We start from the raw sequence: 20,940 nt of genomic DNA, 5'->3' as shown, positions 1-20,940 counted from the left end.
AAATAAGAAACATAAACAGAAGTTCTCCAGCGAGTGCCTTGGCGGTGGCCTTCGTTCGGTTCCAGACCAGTAGCTTAATGACTGCCCCTGCTAAGCACAACTTCAGCCTGTTGCCCTGGGTGTGGATGCTGCCTGTGTGTGTCCTCAGGGAGGGCTGTAGTTAGTGGGTGAAGGTTAATTGTCTTCTGCTCTTGCAGCTGACTGCAAGTAGCTGACATTTTGATTCCCGAACAATGCTGCCGTCATTAGCCTGTTTTGCATTTCCCTTTCTCTTCTAGTTTTGTTATGTATTGTTGTTTGGCTGTTTGCTTTCTCAACCAGACCTATTATTTTTTTTCTCTGTGTGTTTTCCTTGCAGGGGATCCCTGGAGTTCCTGGGAAGAGGGGCAAGATGGGTAGGCCGGTAAAGTTTTTCCTCGTCTATTATGCAGATTTTGTTAAATGAAACTGGAAACAAAACATGTGGCTTTTAGCTGGGCCCCTTCACATCTTCTGATGGGAGCTAAATGGGGAGATCAAACAAACCTTTCTGTGTCTCAGACGTGCTCATTCTCTTGCATTTACTGTTTGGTGGTCTCCCCAGTCCCATCATGTTTACTTGTCCTTGCTGTCATTCTCTCCAACACTTGTACCATCTTGGCTTGTATAATGCAAATGCACTTCTGTATAGCAACTTTCTTGTCCTCACTGGTGGTACAGGGTTAAAGCAGTAACAGATCTGATTAAGATATTAAAGTTTGACGGGCCAGGAGGCTGGGTAGATTTGAGAGCTTGTCAAGGAAGAAGAGGTGTTTGCAGGTAGGGCTGAATATGAGTTGGAAACTATGAGAATGCTGAAGCTGCAAAGAGGAAAAGTGTTGCGCTGACAGTAGCGAATGGCAAAATAAAAGCAGGTGGGCGAAGTATGAAAATGGATAGAGGAACTGGGGAAAGGACAGAAAGGGATGCTATTCCCGTATCAGCCTTCTTCCAGTCTCTTCTGCGCGTTTCCCTTGCCAGAATGTATCAAGCTGTTTGCTCCAGGAGTCAGCGGAGAGATCAGGCCCGCTCATGCGCTCACGCATCTCATTGCCTTTATACCTTGTTTTCCACATTAGTCTTGAGTTTCCCTCCATCTCCCTGACATCATTGCACTCGCAGGCTCCTTGTAAAATTTCCACTTACCCCACACAGAAAAATCCAAGGCTTTCCTCTTGTCACCCTCACATGCGAATGTGCACTTTCTGGGAGTCCCATGCCTACTGCTTGCTGATGTTCTCACAGCAGAAGCCATGCAAACATCCTAATGGCTTCACATTCATCCCTGCTGTGACTGTTCGTGCTCTCAGTGGGACTGGTGGGAGGAAATCAGCTGTGGTGCCTTCTTTTTTTCTTTTTCCTTTTTTTTCCCCCAAAATCTACTCCAAGTCTTACATTTTTGTAAGCTGCTAGTTACACCAGAAACCTCTATGATGAATAATTGCAGAGAGCCAGTCGAAGTAACTATGACTCATTGACCAGAGTAAAACAAACAAAGCAACTGTCGTTAGGTACAGGGTTTCTGCTCTCCGACTTGTTTCTGCATAGAGCATGCTGTAGGCTCAACGCGTTCCAGCTGTTGTTTGGCTGGCTTTTGTAATCTTCCAGGCAAGAGTTTTTTGTCTGGCGGTCGCTGTTACAAACAACACGCTCCCTTGAGATGAGCAGGGAATCACTCAACCATGTAGGCATTTAGGCTGGGATCTAGAGAAGAGATTAAATGCCTAAGCATGAGCACCTTTGTTCTACTAGGCTCTTTCAGAGAGCTTTGGCTTCATCCCTGCTTCATAATATCAGGTTTAATAAGAAATCTTGAATGGACTGATGCTGATGATTTGTACTTCCGAGCATTAACCAAAAGATTAAGTGACATGTAGAGTTATTCAGGAAATCACTGGGAGAATAGAAAGTAGGAACCAGCTGACCTGATTCCCATTCCAACACTTATCTATTGGCCTGTGCTGTCTTCCAGCTGATTTGCAGTGTTAGTGACCCTGCTGTGATTTTTCTTGTCTCTCGCGTCCCTGCTCCACTTGGTTTGCTGGCGCTGCTACTGTTCCTGTTCTATTTCAGTTTTGTCATTACAATGGAGAGCTCTTGGAAGCCCTTGTTAGCTACCGTCTGAGGTTGGTAAATGCTCTGGAGAGTAGGAAAGGAGTTGGTAATAAATATGTTGCTCTACCTAGTTCTGTTTGGTATAAGCCGGCAACAGAGTAAGTGCTTGGCGGAGGAGGGGCAGGGGCTGGGGGAGTTCACATGTGACACCGTGGGCCTCCCAGAATGATGTCAGAGTCAATGATTAAAATAGACGAACTGGACATGAGTCAGATTTTGAAACCATTCCAGGGAAGTTAAGTTCTGCAGAGCTGTGAGGGACATGGTGAATCTGTCGTGGAAACAACCGACTCCATCTCCCATTCTGATCTCCCTGCAGTGCATCAGCAGAGCAGGAGACGAATGTGTCCCTAATGTATGGGCTCTGGCGAGCACTTGAGCAAGGAGAGGGTTGAGGGCAGGTTGGGGAGAGAAGTATGATTAAAGTGCAACATACCAGGAAGACTGAAATAACATGAGTCTGTATTTCTCCAGGTCTCCTGCCTATTTTAGGGATAGGCTGGAGGCCTGCAACCAAAGTGACTGGTTACTTAAAACTTCAGTGTTGCCAAAGCAATGGCTGAGAAGGATGGGTTTTTATGCTGTTCAGCTGGGCAGCTGGCAGAAAGAGAACAAGGGCATGGCAAAGCCACGTTGCTGCAAGGGTGGAAGGGCTGTATTCCCAGCCTTGCTGGGGGATGCACAGGGGATAGATCAGTCATAATTCATCTTTAGAAAGGAGATGTCCTGTCACTGGCCATGGTGTGAACCAGATAACCCACAGGAAGAGGAGATATGGCTAGTCACTCGTCCAGGATGGCAAAACTGAAAGAGGTATGTTTTCTTTTGAGGACAGAGGTGGTTATATTCCTGGAAGGAAACTCGAGCCTGCAGAACAAATAATGCAAGGTGTTTTGTTAATTAGGAAGAGGGAGTAGCACATGATGGCCCACCCTCTGTCAAAGAGAGGTAGCTGCACAGACGGATGGGTTTTGGAACACAGTCCATGCCTGAGTGATTTGTTGGTGGATGACTTTATACTATGGAAGATGACTAGCTGCAATCAGAACTGTCTGAATTACAGATTATATTAAACTTCAAATACAGTGTAATATTTTCAAAAGTCCTCAAGTCCTCTTAGTGAAAGAGGCTTGACAAGGAGCTTTTAGGAAATGTATCCAAAGTGTTTCTGTGCTTTGAACTCTTTTGTTGTTCACCTTTGTTATTGATGAGTGCTCATTTCTTGCTCTTTTTTCATGTCTATAGAGTATCAATAATGCATCAGCTAAGCTGTCTTGTGCCTGATTTTAGCTTATAATGTTCTCTATCAGTCATACTATTTTAAAAGAGATGGAAAGGAAGGAAGGGAGAAGCCCAGGAGCTGAGCAATACATGTGAGGTTACCAGCACTAGGAAGAATTCTCGTTTCTGAATCAGTGAGCTCTTTCCTCATCTCTTACTCTACCTCTGGTGGTTGCAGTCTAAGCAAATATAGGTAACCTGGAGCGAGATTCATCAGAGCTCCTGAGAGAAGGAAGGCAGAATTGCAAGGCTGATGGAAACAAGGTGTTTAGAAGGCAGTTAGCAGCATTAGTAGTTGGAACATCGGTGGTGGTATATGACTTTGCAGTGCGGTTTCTATTTAAGGAGCAAAGTTTAGTAATTCTTAGGTTTGCCTGAGATCTAATCTTGGTTTAGTAAAACACATCGGAGGTTTCCTTCTGATTTCCTGAAAACCTGTTGGTGCTACTCTTCCCATGGCTGGAAATCAAGCTGAGCACTCAAAGCCTCGCTGGGTCAGGTACTGTGCAAACTCACAGTGGGAAAAAAAAAAAGATCCTGGCCCAAGTAGTCCATCAGGCTGGATTAAGAAGCAACACAGGATCAAACTAACCCCAAGGCTGGGAAGTTTAGGTAGCAGCAAAGTGAGCAAGTCGTTAGTACCACAAACAGTCATTTCAGTTTTCTTGCCTGTCTAGCTGTGCTCATCACTGTTCTTTCCCTTGTCCTCCTGCAGCTCGTGTGTGAGTGATAAGCAGCTGTGTCCTGCCAGCTGTAGGACTGCATGACGGGGGTTTCTGTACACCTGCTAACCTCAGACGAGGGAGGCAAATGCCTCCTGACAGCACAGGCTCTGCTGTTGCGCTTTACACAGCCTTTGGCAAGTGCCAGCATGTTGCCAAAGCGCTGCTCCAAGGAGATAATTTGTCAGATGGAGTAGATTGTATAACTAGCAGGCAAGGAGGGAGGGTTTGCACTCGAGATGCACGGCTAGGAAAGCTGACGCCCCTGCCCATGGGAATGGTGGGAGCCTGCCAAGACAAGGTGGGGAGATGCTGCATTGACCGGGGACTTCACAGAAATCAGGAGATGTGGTGACTGGTCTCTCCCAGTGGCGTGCAACTTTGGACAAGTCATTTTGCTGTTCTTGACTACATGCAAATCAGGGATAACACACTCAGCTCTCCTTTGAGCTCAGTGGCTGAAAGACAGTATATAAATGCCAAGGAGTACTACTCAGAGTATTACTGTCAAGGAACAGTTGCTTTGAAGTGGTAGTGGATTTTAAGTATTAGGAATAAGTGCATAGGTGAGTACAGAAGCCTCCTTTCCCTCTGCCTGTCAGCCGCAGATGGAGGTTGTGGGAGCCAGCAGTGATCTGGCAGCTACTGCAGTGTAGCCTCAGGATTTGTTGTGAGCATCAGTGCTGTGGCAAGCTGCTGAATCTGGCATCCATTTTCCGTGAGCTGACCACAGTCAGGGTCCCCTTTGCCAGCTCTCAGCTTGTAAGGTGGCAGCGCCTTCTTTCCAGGCTGTTTTTCATGTCTGCTTTCTTCTTCCATGTTGATTTATACAGTTCATGTCTTAACTCTTGCCTCAAGTCTGAGTGCATCCCTTTTTCTCCATCTCATAAGTCATCAGAAGTGCATGCGGTTCCGCTGCGCTCCCTACCAAAAAGGAAAGGCTATTGCATCATATGAAAAGATATTGCCTTGTTGGACATGCCAGATAGCCAAAAGCAGGGCAGCCTTTAGGTTAGGAAAGTTTCATTTTGCAGCTTTCCCTAGCCTTTTGATATGTATCTGAGATAACTTAGTGGTGAATGTAAGTGTTTGCGGCTTTGCCAAGTTACACAGCCTCAGCAGTTGTCCATGCAAACAATGGGGGGACATGTTTTGCCATGTGTCTGGAAAGGCTGGCATAACTGCAAATCACTGAGAAAATAAATCTTGCTCCTCTCTGTAGGGACTGAGACTTTAACCAACTCCTCTTTTCTTCCTGCTCCAGAAGCAGCTGAGGTCCTAGTGTGATGGTTCTTCCCTAGCATTTGTAGTGAACCAGGCTAAAGTCTCCTGCACCTCACAAGTCCAGATTTGGGAAACTGGTAACAGCATTTCCAGATACTTCTTCTTTAACAACTAATTGCCAAACTCTAGTTAATTTGACTGGGCTCCCGGAGAGTGCGAAGAGGCTGCCCGTATGGCCTTTCTCATAGGAAACTTCTGCTACTCTCAATGACTTAGGAATACACCCTCAGAGCTCTCACCTGCAGCTCTGAAGACCATGTTTCACATGGGTTGTTAAGGGTTCTAGCGGTGTTTCTTTCATCCTTGAGACCACATTACCACCCAAAAAAGAAAAACTACTTCTCTTTAAACATTGGGAAACATTTTAAAAAAGCTTTAGAGAAGTATTTTCAATTTAAATTGAAAATTTCTAAAGATCTATGAATTAACTTCTGCAATTTCAAATTTAGCTAGGTGGTAGTTTAGTGTGTTGGTCCACAAGCCATTTTCTAAAATTTGAAAGAAATGGTAATTCGTCTTTTAATTGAGATCCTAAATGATGCTGTCCGTATATATCCTCAGAAAATAAATCTTCGCTCTTCCACATTGCTTCACTGCTCAGGTGTGATTCACTTGAATACCTTGTGGACCGTCTCACCTTCCAAACCATAAAACATTTCTTCATAACCAGTGTCACAATTTAGGTTCAAGCTGTCGCCCCTGTGTGTAGATGTGTACTTTCAGGTGTGGCCAGCTGAAGTTAGTGGAGGGTTGCATCAGCTGAGGACCTATTTGTACAGTTAAATCAACGAGATGAGCTGCAGGAAGGAGCATAAAGTGCTGCAGGAGTTGATGGACAGGAGCCAGTAGGTAGTTTTCTCTTTCTTGTGCCGAGACTCCAGCTGAGCACCAAAAAGGACAGCACCTCTGGCTCTTCAGGAGCTGCCTTATTTTTTAAAAATGCCTTTAATCATTCTGTTTGCATGAAAAGTTAAGTGGAGGTCCTGAGCATTACTAATCAGTGAAACTCCCCTGTTACTGTGAGAGTGTTAACCCTTGAATTGCAGTTTTTGCTACTAGCCAAGTCACTTTGTTGCTATCATTTTTCTTTGCTAACCTAAATTGTTAAAATAGATTTGGTTTGAGTAGTCAGTGACTTTTTTTAATGCTTAAGTAAGTTGGACATTGAAACTGGGCAGCTGGTCTCTCCTCCGCTCTGGGGCTGGTTCAGCACTCTGAAATGCAGGCGTTAGCCCAGAGCAAATGTCACTCTTTCTGGCCCAAGTTGCATTCCACGTGTCTAGAGTTTCCCAAATTAGTGCAGTGAGGTGCTTGCATGGTTACTTATCACTCTGATATCAGTATATCTTTCTAGCATTCATGATTACATCATCCAAATAACCTGGCAAGGTGGAGAGTGTTAGCACGTATTTCATTTTTTAATGAATGGGCAAAATGAAGTACTGAAAGCACAGGGGAATGGGTTTGAAATGCACAGAGGCCCATAACTTCTACTGAAACTAAAGACAGTTTGTTTCCAAGCGCGTCCCTAAGTGATTTGCCCGTTGTCATTCAAAAAGCTTGTGAAGAGTTAAATCAAGGTCTCCTAAGCACAAGAGCATCCTTCTTCCTGCAGGGAAATGTTCATTCATAAATCAGATCCAAGCCCCAAAATGTTCTTTATTAGAAATTAGAAGAAAAAATAATGCAGCTATCACTTTCAAGTCTGAAAATATTTTGATGGCCAAAGCTGCTTGACTGTGCTCCTCAATTAGGAGTGTTGGCAGATTCAGTACTCTGGAGCATTAGGTAACTGGGTCTATGTAATCTACACTCTGTTAAAGCCCCACAGAAGTGAGAAGAGATCACATACGTGCATAAAAGGAGCAAAGCTTCAAAAGGCAGATGATCAAGAGGATGGAGAGGCCATAAGTTAACTTCAGTGATGTTTGGCTTGGGGAGGGCTTCAGGGGACTTTGGCTGACATTCAGGTGGAGCTCACTGCGCTGGAGAGCCATGCTCCCACAGCTGGAGGGATGGTTACATTAGAAAAAGCCATGAAATCTTTATCCAAAGAGGATGTGACATGGAGCTGCAAGGTTTCTCAGGAAGAGAGAAGAAACCTACAGAGGAGCAGGACTGCCAGAATCATACCAGGCTGAGGGTGGCCTCTCCCTTCTTTGAATGGTTGGAAGTTGTTACAGTCCTGGGTCTAGACTAAGCAGAAGGGAAGGTTCCTGCATAGATGCAGGAGCTAAAGGTACTGAGCAGGCAAGCTGGGAGCCCAGGGTTTGCCAGGATCTCTGTAGGGCAACTCTCACTGCTCTAGGAACCAGTGCTGGGTCTCGGGCCAATCTGCCTGCCTTCACGCCCACCTGTGGAGGGGCTCATGTCTGCTGTCTCCACCAAGAACGCTTTCAGAGACATAAGCTGCCAACATAAGCTACATTTGTTTATTTTATTCTCCCTCTTTTTTTTTCAGTGAATGCCTTCCCTCACCCTCAGCCTTGCTCCACCACCACCACCTTTTTTTTTGTTTAAATTGTTTGACTTGCAAGCCCCATCCCTGGGGAGACTCCTGGGCAGAGATTCACCTGGCCGGAGCCAACTGGCAAACACAATCTTTCTCAGACAAGACAGGAGGGCTGGTTGGTTTGAACAGCTTCACCTTCAGCCAACAGGAAAATAAAATCCTATTTTTGGAGAAGGATTCTATTGGCGTGAAAACCTGCCAGGATTCTTTGGAGCAGCAGCTGCCAGACTGCCTCCTTTACTCCATCAGGGAAAGCGTTTTAAACTGAATCAGATGTTGTATACATACAACACACCCACCCACATACGCGCACCTGAAAAGGCCGTGGGGGAAGCAAAGGACTCGGTGCGTCTCACCAGTCTCTTTGCTTCCGTGAGGATAGCTGCTCCCAGGGACAGGAGACGAGAAGTCGTGCCGTCTGCTCTGACGAGAGCAATCCTTTGGCTGACAGTGGCAAAAAAGGGCAGGCTGCTCTGTTTTAAGCAGAGGACAGAAGGCAGGGGAAGTAGAGAGGGATGTAATACCCTGATGCAGGAGGAATTCGTTCCAGTGTCTGTCCGGGTCTGGTTGTTCTCAGTAGGAGTCTCCTTGCGTCTGGTGAACAAGAGGATGCCCTTTGCAGGGAGCATGGAGGAACAGGAATTAAGATGCTATTGGAGGACCTGGAAGATGCAGATTTAATTACCAATTCTGCTTTGGACTTCTTTGTTACCTGGGATAAATCAGTTTGTCTCTCTCTGTCTCGGTTCACTCTTTGATAGAGGTGTCTCTCCTTCCTCACTGAGTGCAGTGAGGATAGCATCTGTACCACTGAAAAGCGCTCTGTTTGGAGTGGAGAGGGGCAATGCAGAAGCACCAGAGACACCTGGGTCTTGCTTGGTGCATCCCCTTGTATGCTTTTTCTCCAGCTCTGCTTTAAGCTTCAGCTTGCTCCTTTCATTGAATTTCTCCCTCAGATAATGTGAAATCCATTCAGCTGGGCTTTCTTTTCCTCCTGTATTTCCCAGCTGTGAGTGAGAGCCAAAAGTTTTGTTATGCCTGACTTTAGCTGCTGCAGAGGAGCACCCCACCGGCTCTTGGCCAGCAGAATGTGTTAATCGAACGTTTTCCTCACGGCTTTGCTGCTTTTAGCTGTCTCTTCCTAGTCCTGGTCCTTCTCTGTGTGCCCCCACCATCTCCTAGAGCAGGCAGGATGCACGGCTGGATATTTTTCACTGGCGTGTTTTTCTTTGCCATCCCAAATGTTGAGCATAATTTCCAGAGACCAGGCTTCCCGGAAAAACAGCTGCACCCTGAGAAACAGCGGAGTTTTCTGTACCAAGAAAAACTATGCACTCACTTTGGGAAGGTCAGGCGACTGAATAGGTTAGGCTGTTTAATCCCTTTCACAAGCCTCCTGTAATGGGCTGCCAGTGGCAACCTGCCTGTCAGCCAGCACCATAAAACGCGCTTCCTGCCCCACGTGTTCTTCCGCAGCTCGGGGCTCTGCGGGCTTGTGGAGCGGTGCACAAGAGAGGAGAGACAGCGCAGCTTTAAACATGACGGGGTGACCAGGGTGATGAAACAAACAGGATAACAAAGTTGTCTTGTCCTTCCTAGGCTGCTTGTTTCAGGTGACTAGCACTAGTTTTGTTCCCCTGGGACACCTCTGTCCTTTAGGATGAAGCAGCAGGGGAGAGGCTCTGGGGGAGCAGCTTTTGCAGAACATGAGGTCCAGTAAAATGGGGCACTGTGGTTGGGCTTTGGAGACTATATGGATGCTAAAATACCCTCCTTTTTGCCACAGCCATAAGCCTTTTCTCATTTAGTGTGCAAAAGGACCGTCAATATTTTTGTCACAGAGCTCAAACGCTGAGCTAGGATGTCTGGGATGAGTTGACTTGATGCTGCTCTTTCTTTTTGTCTCCTCCTGCAGATTCATTTTGCAGCTTTGGCCAAAAAGTACCAGGCGACCAAACATCACCCCAGAGATCTGAGAGCTGAGGCTGGGAGGGCGGCTAGTAACAGGAGAGCGGAAGGCGTGTTAAGGGCCGAGCAGGCAGCAGCAAGGACAGGGCCTTGCTGCTGAGACCTGTCCTGGGCCTGGCTGCTGTAGCTCTGATGCCAGCCCGCGCTGCTCTGGGGTTTCTTCTGTCTGCTGCCGCTTTGACCCTTTCCCACCCCATCTCGAGGATGGGCAGAAGCCCCAGCTCCAGGACGGGAGCCAATATAGTGTAGTGGGCCGGACCTGGTCATCTCCTCCTCCGTGGAGCTGCTCTGGGGAGTCCAGGTTTTATTGCCGACTGTCTGACAGGGTAGCTTTGACCAAGGACCCTTACCCCAGTTCCTCAGATCTCTGCCTTTGAAAAGTGGAATAGTTTGCTTTTTGAAATATTTTGAGAACTACTGGTAGAAAGTCTGTATAAGAGCTAGGTATTTATTAACTCTGCAACCAAGTGCTCATATCTATGTCGTTATCTTTAAGCAAGGAGTTTAGTACTAGGAGCTGAGGCATAAAGAGACTAGTAGGAAAATTATGAATTTAAATAGCTCTGATTCCTCATCTGGACACTTTTATTCTGGTAGAAGAGAGCATTTTTTATATCACTTTGGAAGAAGTTTAAATCAAATTTAGAAAATGCTACTCTTATTCTGGAGCAAACATTACTCTTGATGATAGGATGCTGTTGTAGCTGTATTAATTGTATTACTCTAAGTGGTAAAACTTTCCCACATTGGCAAGACCACAGTTTGATGGGAAACCTGGGAGCCTGAGGGCCGGGCTGCTCAGTGGCATTCGTAGGTCGCTTTGTGCCCAACTGTGTCCTCTGAGAAAGGGAGGATGCAGCAAGGGGAGTGCTGAGGGCTGTGACTGAAAGCTGCAGCAGCATAAGTACAGTATCAGTCCATGCACATTCATGTTTTCCTTGGCAAGCTATATGACTGTAAACAGCAAAATAGTCCAAGGTAGTTTTTTTTCTTCTTGCCTGAGCAATGAGTTTTCCCTACAAATCTTTCTTCTGATCTTATTGATTCTGCATGTAGCAGAGGTATTTTTCCTTTTTTCTTTTTAATTAAAGTTAGATGTTTTCTCCCTCACCCTTTTATTATTTTTGACATCTTTGTCTCTAGATGGCAGAAGGCTGATTCCAGTGGTTGCTTACCACAGCTTCTTGGCTTGTGCACAGCCTTGAAGGATCTAGTGCCCAGCTGGAAAGGCAGACAACTTTCCCATTCACAACGATGCCCGTAAAATAGGAGAACTGAATCCAAGCAATCAAGAGATAACTTGCATCCATTCATGAGCATGTACTGAACGCTGCAGAGAATTGGTACAAAGGAGGTGAAAACCTGGCTCCGAAGCCAGTGGTAAAATTGCAGTTGTGTTAAACAGATCCTCCACATTTCACCTTGGGTGCCACCAGGTATCTTTTTCCTGATTGTGTTGACCAGGAGTTGTGAGCCCTCAAAGGTGAAGGGAGGTCTTGGATGACATCTTTGACTGCAGATCTTCCCAGCACAAGTTTCCTGTTGTGGCCACTGTGACCATTTCATTTATCAGTTTTGCTGCCGGGTTCACATGTTGTTGGCTATCATATTTGTTTTCCTCAAGTTTGGTTTTCTAAGGAAATACTACAGTGTTTGTAGCATTCAGTGGAGCACACAAGAAGGGAGAGAGCATCCCCGTGGCTCAGCAAGGGTTGTCCCGTTCCCTATCCTCCCTTTCACTGTCTCTCAAGCTCTTATGTAGCCCAGAAACACAGTTCTGTTGCCCTTTGCATCTCATGCTCTGGTGAAGCCAAGGAATGGTGTAAGGCAAATTTATTGTGACTCCTAGTTTGTGTTAAAAGTAGTGCATGCACTAGCAGTTGCAGCTTGCTAGTGTGTTTCTGGAGTGTCTGGTCTGGCTTCGTCTTAAGGAATACCGCTCACGCTCCACAGCTGCTTTGCCACAAACCAAAGAACAGCGAGCAGGAGTGAGCGGAGATTTGCTTCACAAGCACTGTCCTGCTCTGAACTGAAACATGCAAGGATACACTCTGGCTAGGAAGCCTTTTGTACCCAAGCAAATTTCTTTGTTTTCCGTCCTGATGCCCACAATGAGAATATTGTGCAAAATAAAGGAGGATTTTAGCCTTGGCCATATTAAGCAAGTCTAGGAGTCAGAGCCTGGGATTAGGCTCTGCATGGAGAGCTCCTTTAGCAGATGATTTTCCTTCTGGCTCAGAGTCAAAGGAGGTAGATACTGCTTCATGTATTCTCGCGCCTTTTTAAGGGACATGCAATAAAAAAGTGGAGAAGAGCAGAGCTCTTACCTCAGTCCCAGAGCCTCCCTAAAGCACTGTCTTCTGCAGGTGAAGTTCAGAGTATCTCTGAGGCTGCTATTATTTGAGCTGGTCCCTAATAACTGTCTGCAGCCTGCTCCCTGCCAGCCTTTTGCTTGAATGGAGTCCAAGTTCAGGAGAAAAATGAGTCCAGCCCATCTTAAACAAAACGGCTTCCTTCTTGAAAACATAGGTCTGGTGGCTAATGGGGTTTACTAACTACAGAGGTTATGTACCCCTGTGCTGTGCTCTTCTTGAGGGAGAAAGAGCAACACAGAAGAAGGAAAAGCAAGCCTGTGTATAATTTATTTGCACATAGAGAATTGTCGGGCTCAGGAGAGCACAGGGTCAGTCTAAGAGTGATAGAAAGTGTCACACCATCGTGTTCTGGCTCTGTCTCAGCACCTCCACCCACTTTTTCACGATTGTTTGATGTCTTTCAAATTTGTGTCAGATTAAGTACGATGCAGAGCTCTTTTGTGACCACTTTTTTCATGTAGTAAACATGGTCCTTTGCAGCTCTCAGGTGTGGACTGTAATGAGCTTGGAATCATTTACTACTTTGGCAAGCTGCAAGGTTATGAATGCCTTGGAGGAAATTTTCTCAGCATCTTTGATCAGCTTCTTTAAGTTTTTGCACGGGCTCCAGAGGCATAAGCCATTCAGCTATTGCAAGAGAAGGGGGTATAGTTAAAATCATTGTGTTAGTGGATAGGATGAGATAATGCAGGAACTGCCGTCCGTTGACAACCCGTTCCTGGGGACAGTCATTGCAGCAAGGCTTATGAATTCTTCTGGAGTATTTGGGATTGACTGTTACAGAAGTATTGTGTTTATCAGTAGGATGTTTCTTCCTAAAAGAGGATAGGAAGCACTATATCTTTAAGCACACAGTTCAATCTTCCAAATGTGGAATTTTTTTTCTCACTCCATTTCCCAATGTAGCACCTTTTCATTCCCTTTACCAGGAAGAATTCACTTGTTAAAAGGTTGGTCTAAAACAGCGCTCAAAGGGGCTGGCAGGACAGACATTTTAGGGACCTGACCCGGTGAAGTGCTGTATGTCTTCCCAGTCTTCAAGATTCCCCTTCACGTTCTCCTTTGTGCTGTGTTGACCTCAAGGAGCAGCTCTCAGGCGGCCTTTCTCTGAGGCTCACCTTGTGTTGGCGCTCTGCTCAGGGTAAACAACATCCTCAAGAGCCATCGTGAGGACCTTCCTCGGCTTGTCACTCCCCAGGGACTACTTTTAACCCTCTCTGCCCAGAATGGCCAGCCTGTCCAGGGTGCTAACATAAGCAACAGGAAGCCAAGAGCAGGTTTTGCAGCACCCTTCTGCGTGACTTCACCTGGAAGGCAGTAGCCAACATGGAAATGATTCCAGATACAAGCACTGAATAGAGCAATCGGGATATGTGGCAAGTTTCAAGGCAAACAGGCTCAGGGGTTAAATTTCCATCCCTAAGGGGAGAGAGACAGAAATCTCCCTTATGCCAAGGCAGGTCAATCAAACCCTAATTGACTTTAATTGCTGTTAACCACAAGTCACTGAGTTCTTTTCCTACATTTGAAAGTCACTCAGGTGCAGAACTACTTCCTGCCTCTGCAAACAGCAGTTTCCACCTTTCTGGTCTGATCGTCATCTCTGACCCCCTCCACTCCCCATCTGTAACAGCAAGGGGGGTACCTGCCCCAGCCAGAAGAGAAGTGATTTTGGGGAGCCTCCTCTGAGTTCACAACCATCCAAGCCTCACTGCAAACTGTGCCCATTTATTTTTATTATTTTATGGTGTTCTCCAACTTTCATACCTTTGCAAATTACTACTGCTACCACTTTGTACAGCTGCCTTTACTGGGAAATGTTCTCGGCATAACTCTGTGAGCATCCAGGTGATCTGAAAAGCAACCTCTTTTGGACAGCACTGTCAGCACAGGAGCTGCAGTCCTGTTGGCTTATCTTATCATTTCACTTGTGAGCTAGACAACGTAATCTTCAGGACTGCATATTTCTTGTTGGACATACGGATGTGCTTACGTGAAACAAAAGGAGGGCAGAAGCACTAATTTCCACCCTTCCCCTCTGCTATGCTCGTTTGCATCGTCTTTCTACGTGAAGCTACAAAAGCCTTGCCTGCTGTATGAGATGGGCCTGTGGCTGAAAAATGGTGTTAGCAAATACGGTGGCGCAGCTGATCAAGGGCTGGGTGCAGCGAGACAGATAAGATGCGGATAAGTCAGGTCCAGCAGTCTCAGCAATGGGTGCCTTTTGCAGCATGGCCAAGAAAAAGGCCTTCCTGTTTCCTCGCTCATTCTCCTCCTCCAGGCTTCTGTTAGTTGCGCAGCTCACAGCTGAGCCTTGTACTTGCCTGGTTACCCCTCACTGGCCACAAGAGAGAGGACTGAATCAGAGCTCACAGCCATGCAGAGCTTTTTGCTGAGCAGACGCAGCGGTGGAGTGCAGATGGCTTGGATGAGGACTAACAGGCTGGTTGGGCCCAGACTTCCTTGTGACCCAGTCTACCAAACCGTTGCGTTGAGTGCAAGGGGAGCAGTTTTTAAGCTGTCAGTTTTTATACTAGCATGCATCAATAACTAATACTTGTGTTTACCTCCTCTCCTCAGGGTTTTCCTGGTGATTTTGGGGAACGAGGACCTCCAGGCATCGATGGGAACCCAGTAAGTTGGCAGCTTTTCCCCTTTTCTCTTCAGGTTTTGGTAGATGCCACACTGTGCTGCGTCATGTTGGTTAGAGCTGAAAGAAGCTCTGAGGAGTCTGGTGGCAGCCATTAGCATTTTGCTGTTGTCCCTCCTAAAACACAAACGTGCACCTCTGCCCTGCTTGTGCATGCTGCTGATTGCTGCGTTTGACTCAACATCCAGTAACTCTCAGGTCTTCATGTTGCCATCTGCTTTCTGTTTCCCTTTACCTTCTTTCTTGCATCATGGTCCTGCTAGATGTTTTCTCATCCTGGCAATACGATTTTAAGAAAAGTAAAGTGAGAGAAGGAGGGGATGTTGCTCCTGATGAGCATGGTTGGAACATGTCATCCATACCACAGGGCCTGGTGCAAAGCACATGACAGACGCAGGAATCACTCTGACTCTAGTTAGCTCTGTATGAAACTTATCTGAAAATAGCAGGGAAACAGCGTTTGCAGATAGAAAGACATATCATCATATGCCAGCATGGAGGGCTACCTCAGCGCTTGTGAACCCTCAGAGGAGCAGGCCTGGTACTCAGCTGCATGGAGGTCTGAGGTGGTACGTGGAGAATGAAGCAATTGCTTCTCTATGTTTTTGACATATCTCATTTTCTGATGCGGGATAGTAAGCTAATACCACTTGTTGTGTATCTCATCAGGCTGCAGATGTGTGAGCTTCTAAAGTACTCAGAGCTTAGTACATCTCCTCATCTGAGATGGAAACTAATACCAGTGCAAGAAGTGCCAGGTTGCCAGCACCAGAGCCTGGGGCTCCAAGCAGCAAGCATGGCCCAGGAAGCCGTAGCCCAAGCTGCCGGCTCTCCTGCCCCGTGCAGCAGCCAGCCCCCGCACTGCGGTGAGAGAGGTCTCCAGGCCACTGAGTTCTTGTCCTCCCTCAGGTTTTCATCTGACCCCTGCTGTCTTTTTAAGAATGGGATGTGTCCCCTAGGAATTGGGTTAGGATGGTCCCGGAGACCTCTTAAGCAGCTGGATGCTGATAAGATCTATTTTGGTATTAATCGCTGCAAGAGCAGAGCAAGCAGTTGTACACATGCTGTGTTTTCCACTGCTCACAAAACGTGCCCTAGTAGATTGCAAAAGTTCTCAGACGCATTAATTATTCGGAATGATTTTCTGAATGATTTTATCAGTTCTCCCTCAATTAGCAGATGAGCAGCTCCTGACTCGTCTTTGAAATTCATGCTGTGTTGGTTATTTAACGCATAATCGCAGGTTGTTCTTGGTGTTTGGTGGAATGATTCGTATGAAGTAACCCACTCCACATGAGTCTTTAAGTTAACGTTCATCATACACTCAATATAAATGTCATTTTCCACAAGCAACTCTAATCAGCAAGCCAAGATCAACTATACTGCCGTCTTCATGAGAATTCAGCACAAGAGTCTTGAAAGCAGCGAACTGAAAGCATTAGATTCCCAAGGAATACTTCTGCAGGACTTTTTCCATATTGCACTCAACTTAAGCTGTAGGTCAGAGTGGAACTAGCAGTCCCAAAGTAGAAGACTTTCCAGATTGTATTACTGTTTCCTCACACCAGCCGGCCCACCAGGAAGAGCAGGAATTTTGGAGGTCAGAAACACTTATTTTTCCCCATAACTTGTTTTGTTTTTTTTTTTTTAAATTTGCAAGATATCTATGACCCATTCAAAAGATGTGCTTAATGTTAACTGCAAGCCAGTTCCCAAAGCGTTGGAGAGAAGCAAATGTCCTTTCCTTTAATTCATCCAGAAGGATTGCTCTTCTTTCATCTTATCAACGCATTTTAAATATTAATGTGCCTTGGAGATTGTAGAATGAAAACAGACTGCTTCGGCTGACTTAAAGGGAGGTTCACAGGGTCACAAGTGGAGTCACAGACACAGAAAAATTCCAGAAAGTCTGTTTGTGGAACACAAATATGCCGAGTTTGGTAGGTGGAGTATGCAGCTAAATTGTAGGCAGGCGGGCAGGCTGCCATAGGTCCTGAACTGCCCCTTCCTCTGTGTGATCCACTGAGCGCTTACGCTGCTGCTGCCTCTGCCATTACATGGGGACGGCTGAATCCGATTGTTTCTGATCTTCTTTCCATCCCTTCCAGACAGAGGAAAGACTCAGGCAACCGCAGGGGTGTTTTTCCCTCCTACCAGCTTGCTGAGAACTGTCGAGCCATCACATTCCATATCCGCTGTTCCCGGAGTGTTTCAGCCACTCCAATTAGTCCTTTAATCACAGGAATTAGACATGGGAACGGACTGTTGATTCATCTCCTTGTCTCTTGACCCAGTGCCAGATTCATGCACGGCAAAGGAGGATGGAGCCCGATTTCATTTGCAAATCAAACATCAGACTATCATTAGTGATAGCCAGGAGAGGGCACCTGTAAACCCTCCTTTTCCCGGGGCCAGGTAATGGCTTGATTGAGCAACTAGTCCTTTCTCCCTCTCCCAAAGGAATCCACCCCCTCTTCTTCTGAAGAGGAAAACCGGACAGAGTGTGCATATCCACGTAGACCCTTTCTGTTGAGGAATGCCTACACGACATAACTCAGAAATGCAGCCGGTCCCACCTGTAACTGGGTAGGCATGGGGAGCCAACCATCTACCTAGTCTTTATCCCACCCACCCTGGGAGCCTGCAGAGCTTCCCAGGAAAGCAAGCTCCTGCGCTCGACATTCCTGAGGATATTCCCACTCCTTGCTGAACCTAGCAATGCCAGGCCCAAACTGAATGTTTGAAGCTGACCTTATTACAGTAGCTTGGAGGATGCAGAAATCCCACCCGTGAGGAACAATTGCTCCACAGATGTCCCAAGTATGCAGGAAAGGAACTGGCCATGAAAAACCAATTTTAAGCTGGTTGAGATTATGAAACTCTTTTTGTGTGCGCTTGCCCAATAGTCCTTTACTCCACATCCCATAAAATAAACACACATAACCCTTTGCCCAAGAAGGCCAAGCACGTTTAGTCACGTTGCATCCCCCTCTCTTTCATTCTTTCACTAGGCAAATCTTTCCATAAAAGGGGAGCTTTATTGCACTGAAGGGGACTCCACCAGATGTGCGCCATAAACTGAGTCAGTGTGTCAAAGAAAGTAGCCAGCATGATCTAGAGCAGGGGTAGGTTTGTCTGAGCTAACAGGAAGTTTATTATTTTCAGTGCACTTGTTTTGAGAGGCTCTGTTGGAGATGGAGGTGATTAAGTTCTGTATTTGAAAGCAGGTCCTTGCCCTGACAAGCAAGCCACCTCTCAAGGCAACAAGAGAGTGGGTGATCCACCAATGAAGACAAAGGGACTGACTTGAGTGTCACGTAGGGATCAGATAAAAGTGCTAAAGTTAAAAAAAAAAAAAAAAAAGTAAAAAACAAAAAAAGCACTAAAGTACTTGGAGGCCTAGACAGGTGATTCCTATGGGTCTGAAGCAGCTTCCTTGCTGCGCTTCACCTGGAAATGCCATCAGGCGCCTGCCTGCACTGCTGCCACCTGCATATCTTGGGAAACCTGGCACAGAGGGAGTTTGTGGTGAAACTTGGAATTCAAGCAAAATCTCTTGAGCCCCAGCCCGGTGCCTTGACCACAAATGTCGTTAGCAGTCTGTTCCTCGAAACGGTGAGCTCTGAGCCTCTTGTGGAAAGCCTCTAAGAGGAGCTGGCTCTTTCCAAAGTTCCCTGCTCAAGGGTTGACTGGAGAGATGGCAAATGGGCACAGAGTGGGGAGGAAATCCCTACAGTTCATCTCCTGCTTTTTACGGCATGATTAAAAATGATTTGTCTTGCAAGCAGTCGGGGAGCTCCCTGCAAAGAGCTCCCTGCTCCAGAGATAGAGGTGCTGAGCCATCGCCCCATGGACAAGGTGCAGCTGCTGCAGTCCAAAGGCATGATTTTTCTGAAAATGAAAGAAACGGCTAGTTTATGGTTTGGGCTACTAGCCAGTGCCCTAGTGGATGAGGCAGGGTGGAGAAGGAGGTAGGCATGGGGAGCCAGCTTCCTTCCTTGTGTCCCTGTGCAGAAGGAGATAGGGGAGCGTGTGCAGAGCAGCTGCGCTGGGGCACAGTCCTTTTTCTCTTGCAGACGCTATGAGGGGCATCACAGGCTGCGTGGTTGCTAGTTCTGCACTGAAACCACCACTCCTCTGTGCTCTTAGATATGCAGGGAGCATCCCTGCGTTGCAGCCTCAGAGTTCTCCATGTGCCAAGCTCTCTTCCAGGTCCCGTCAGCCAGCACTGGAAGCAGCATGCCCTCTCCCAAAATTGCACAGTTCGGTTTTCATCCGAGCCCAGCTTTTATCTTTATTGCTTCTTAAGTACTCCCCAAAAACTCACCTTCCCCAATATAAAGCAGCAGCTTGCCTCCCCTTTCCACCTTAGCTTTCCTGTCGCAGTCCCCCTCCCTGCCGCTTGTCCCTCTCCCTTGCACCTACCGCCCCTTTTCCATCCCCTTGCCTTCCTCTTACCTGGGGCAGGATCTCTCTGCCTGCCTCCCCCTGCTTGTCCCCCCCCCCCACACACACACACACACAGTGAAATGCCTCTTTTACTCAGCCTGCTCTTGGGAGGGGAAGTCAGTCCTGCAAATAACTGCAGAACAAGAAGTAGCCTTGTGTCCGGAGCGGCTGCCCTCCTCCCTGAGCACGCACTCGAAGATGGGAGCGCTAGATCCGCTTGGGCTACGGGAAGGGGCTGTTGGGGGGGACGGAGTGGGGAGGGACAGTCTTCTCCCTTCCCTCAAGCCTTGAAACACTGAGCTGCCTTTCAGTCTCTGTTTGTCTACAAAGAGTCCGTAACTGTGTCGGTCTGTCTTTCCTTTTAGGGAGAATTGGGAGCCCCAGGTCCTCCTGGAGTCCTTGGACTCATTGTAAGTACAAAAACAAATGGAGATCTGGCTTCTCGGGGCTTTAACCCTTTCAGCGTGCGTAAACTATGCGCAGATTTTCTCCTTCCTGTGGCAGTGCAGCGAATATGATGACTCTGTATGGAGGAGGGCAGCTAAAGGCCTGACTTCTGGGGGAGAGAGGAGGCTGCCTGATGGACTGGGAGGTGGAGGACGGCGAACCCTATTTAAGCAAAAGCGAAAAGATTAAGGTTTTACTGTCAGTGCCCCTATGGTTAGATAACTTGCCCTTTTGATAATATTTGCTAGGGGTATTTTTTCAAAGACGTAGTGTTTGTTCCGCACCAGGACCTGTCTTCTTCTGAAAAACAAGTCCCTGTGAGCAGTAGCCTAAGGATGCACGGTTCTTGCTCACTGGAAGGACCATGTGCAGGAACAGTCTGTCCTCTGGGTATACAGGAATTTTACATGCACTCTCCCCGTCCCATCACTAATCCAGGTAATTACATACACAGCCAAATTCCACCCTGTGTTCCACCCTTCCTCAGCAGGACATAAATGGCTGTAAGGATGGGTGGCAGCTTATCCCCAGGCAGCTGTGCTGTGCGTTAGTGAATGCCCAGATGAACATATTCTAGTTTATTTTAGGGCTCGGTACTTGTTTCAAGTTACTTCCTTCCATGCACGAGAAGTGGTAGGCTCTGTTAATGCTAAAGCATTTTTTTTCAAAATGATTCCTCTTCACTTACGATAATCCATGATAATTTGACTTGCAGTGAATGGTTAAAACCTGTCTCCTTTTGCCTTTTCATAATTTAAATCGCAGCAGCATATATGTCAGCTGATATCAAGGCCTCTGTGGTACTAGGCACCACGCAACCACCCAGAAGGCCTAGACTATTGAAGAGAAACAGAGCACATGATGGAATAAGCGTACCCATCTTGCAGATGGGGGATTGGGACAAAGGTGGCTTAAGGCCACTGAAGCAGTCTGTCGTGGAGTCGGGAATTAGATTTCTATTTCCCCTTGTTCTTGGAGATGAAAAGAAGCTACTGTGGCCAAATTAGCAGAAAGGATGCGCTCCTAGCAAAGAGCTATAAGAGGAAGATTGCTATTTAAAAGAATATAATTGAAGGTATTGTCCAAATGAGATCACGTTAATCCCAGCTTTTAGGAAGA

At 46.7% G+C, this 20,940-nt stretch overlaps 1 protein-coding gene across 3 annotated transcripts in view; it reads left to right on the top strand.

Annotated features, from left to right (window-relative positions):
- The window catches only part of COL27A1 (collagen type XXVII alpha 1 chain), a 167,247-nt gene that overhangs the window by 53,715 nt on the left and 92,592 nt on the right, over positions 1 to 20,940 (top strand). For all 3 annotated transcript variants that reach the window (XM_009666966.2, XM_009666965.2, XM_009666964.2), the window contains exons 12-14: positions 359 to 403; positions 14,856 to 14,909; positions 19,740 to 19,784. In XM_009666966.2, coding sequence (XP_009665261.2) covers positions 359 to 403; positions 14,856 to 14,909; positions 19,740 to 19,784 — 144 coding nt within the window. The remainder of the gene's footprint in view (positions 1 to 358; positions 404 to 14,855; positions 14,910 to 19,739; positions 19,785 to 20,940) is intronic.

This window comes from Struthio camelus, chromosome 20 (genome assembly GCF_040807025.1).
Source record: "Struthio camelus isolate bStrCam1 chromosome 20, bStrCam1.hap1, whole genome shotgun sequence".
Classification (NCBI taxonomy): domain Eukaryota; kingdom Metazoa; phylum Chordata; class Aves; order Struthioniformes; family Struthionidae; genus Struthio; species Struthio camelus.
This window is presented reverse-complemented; position numbering and strand designations above follow the sequence as displayed.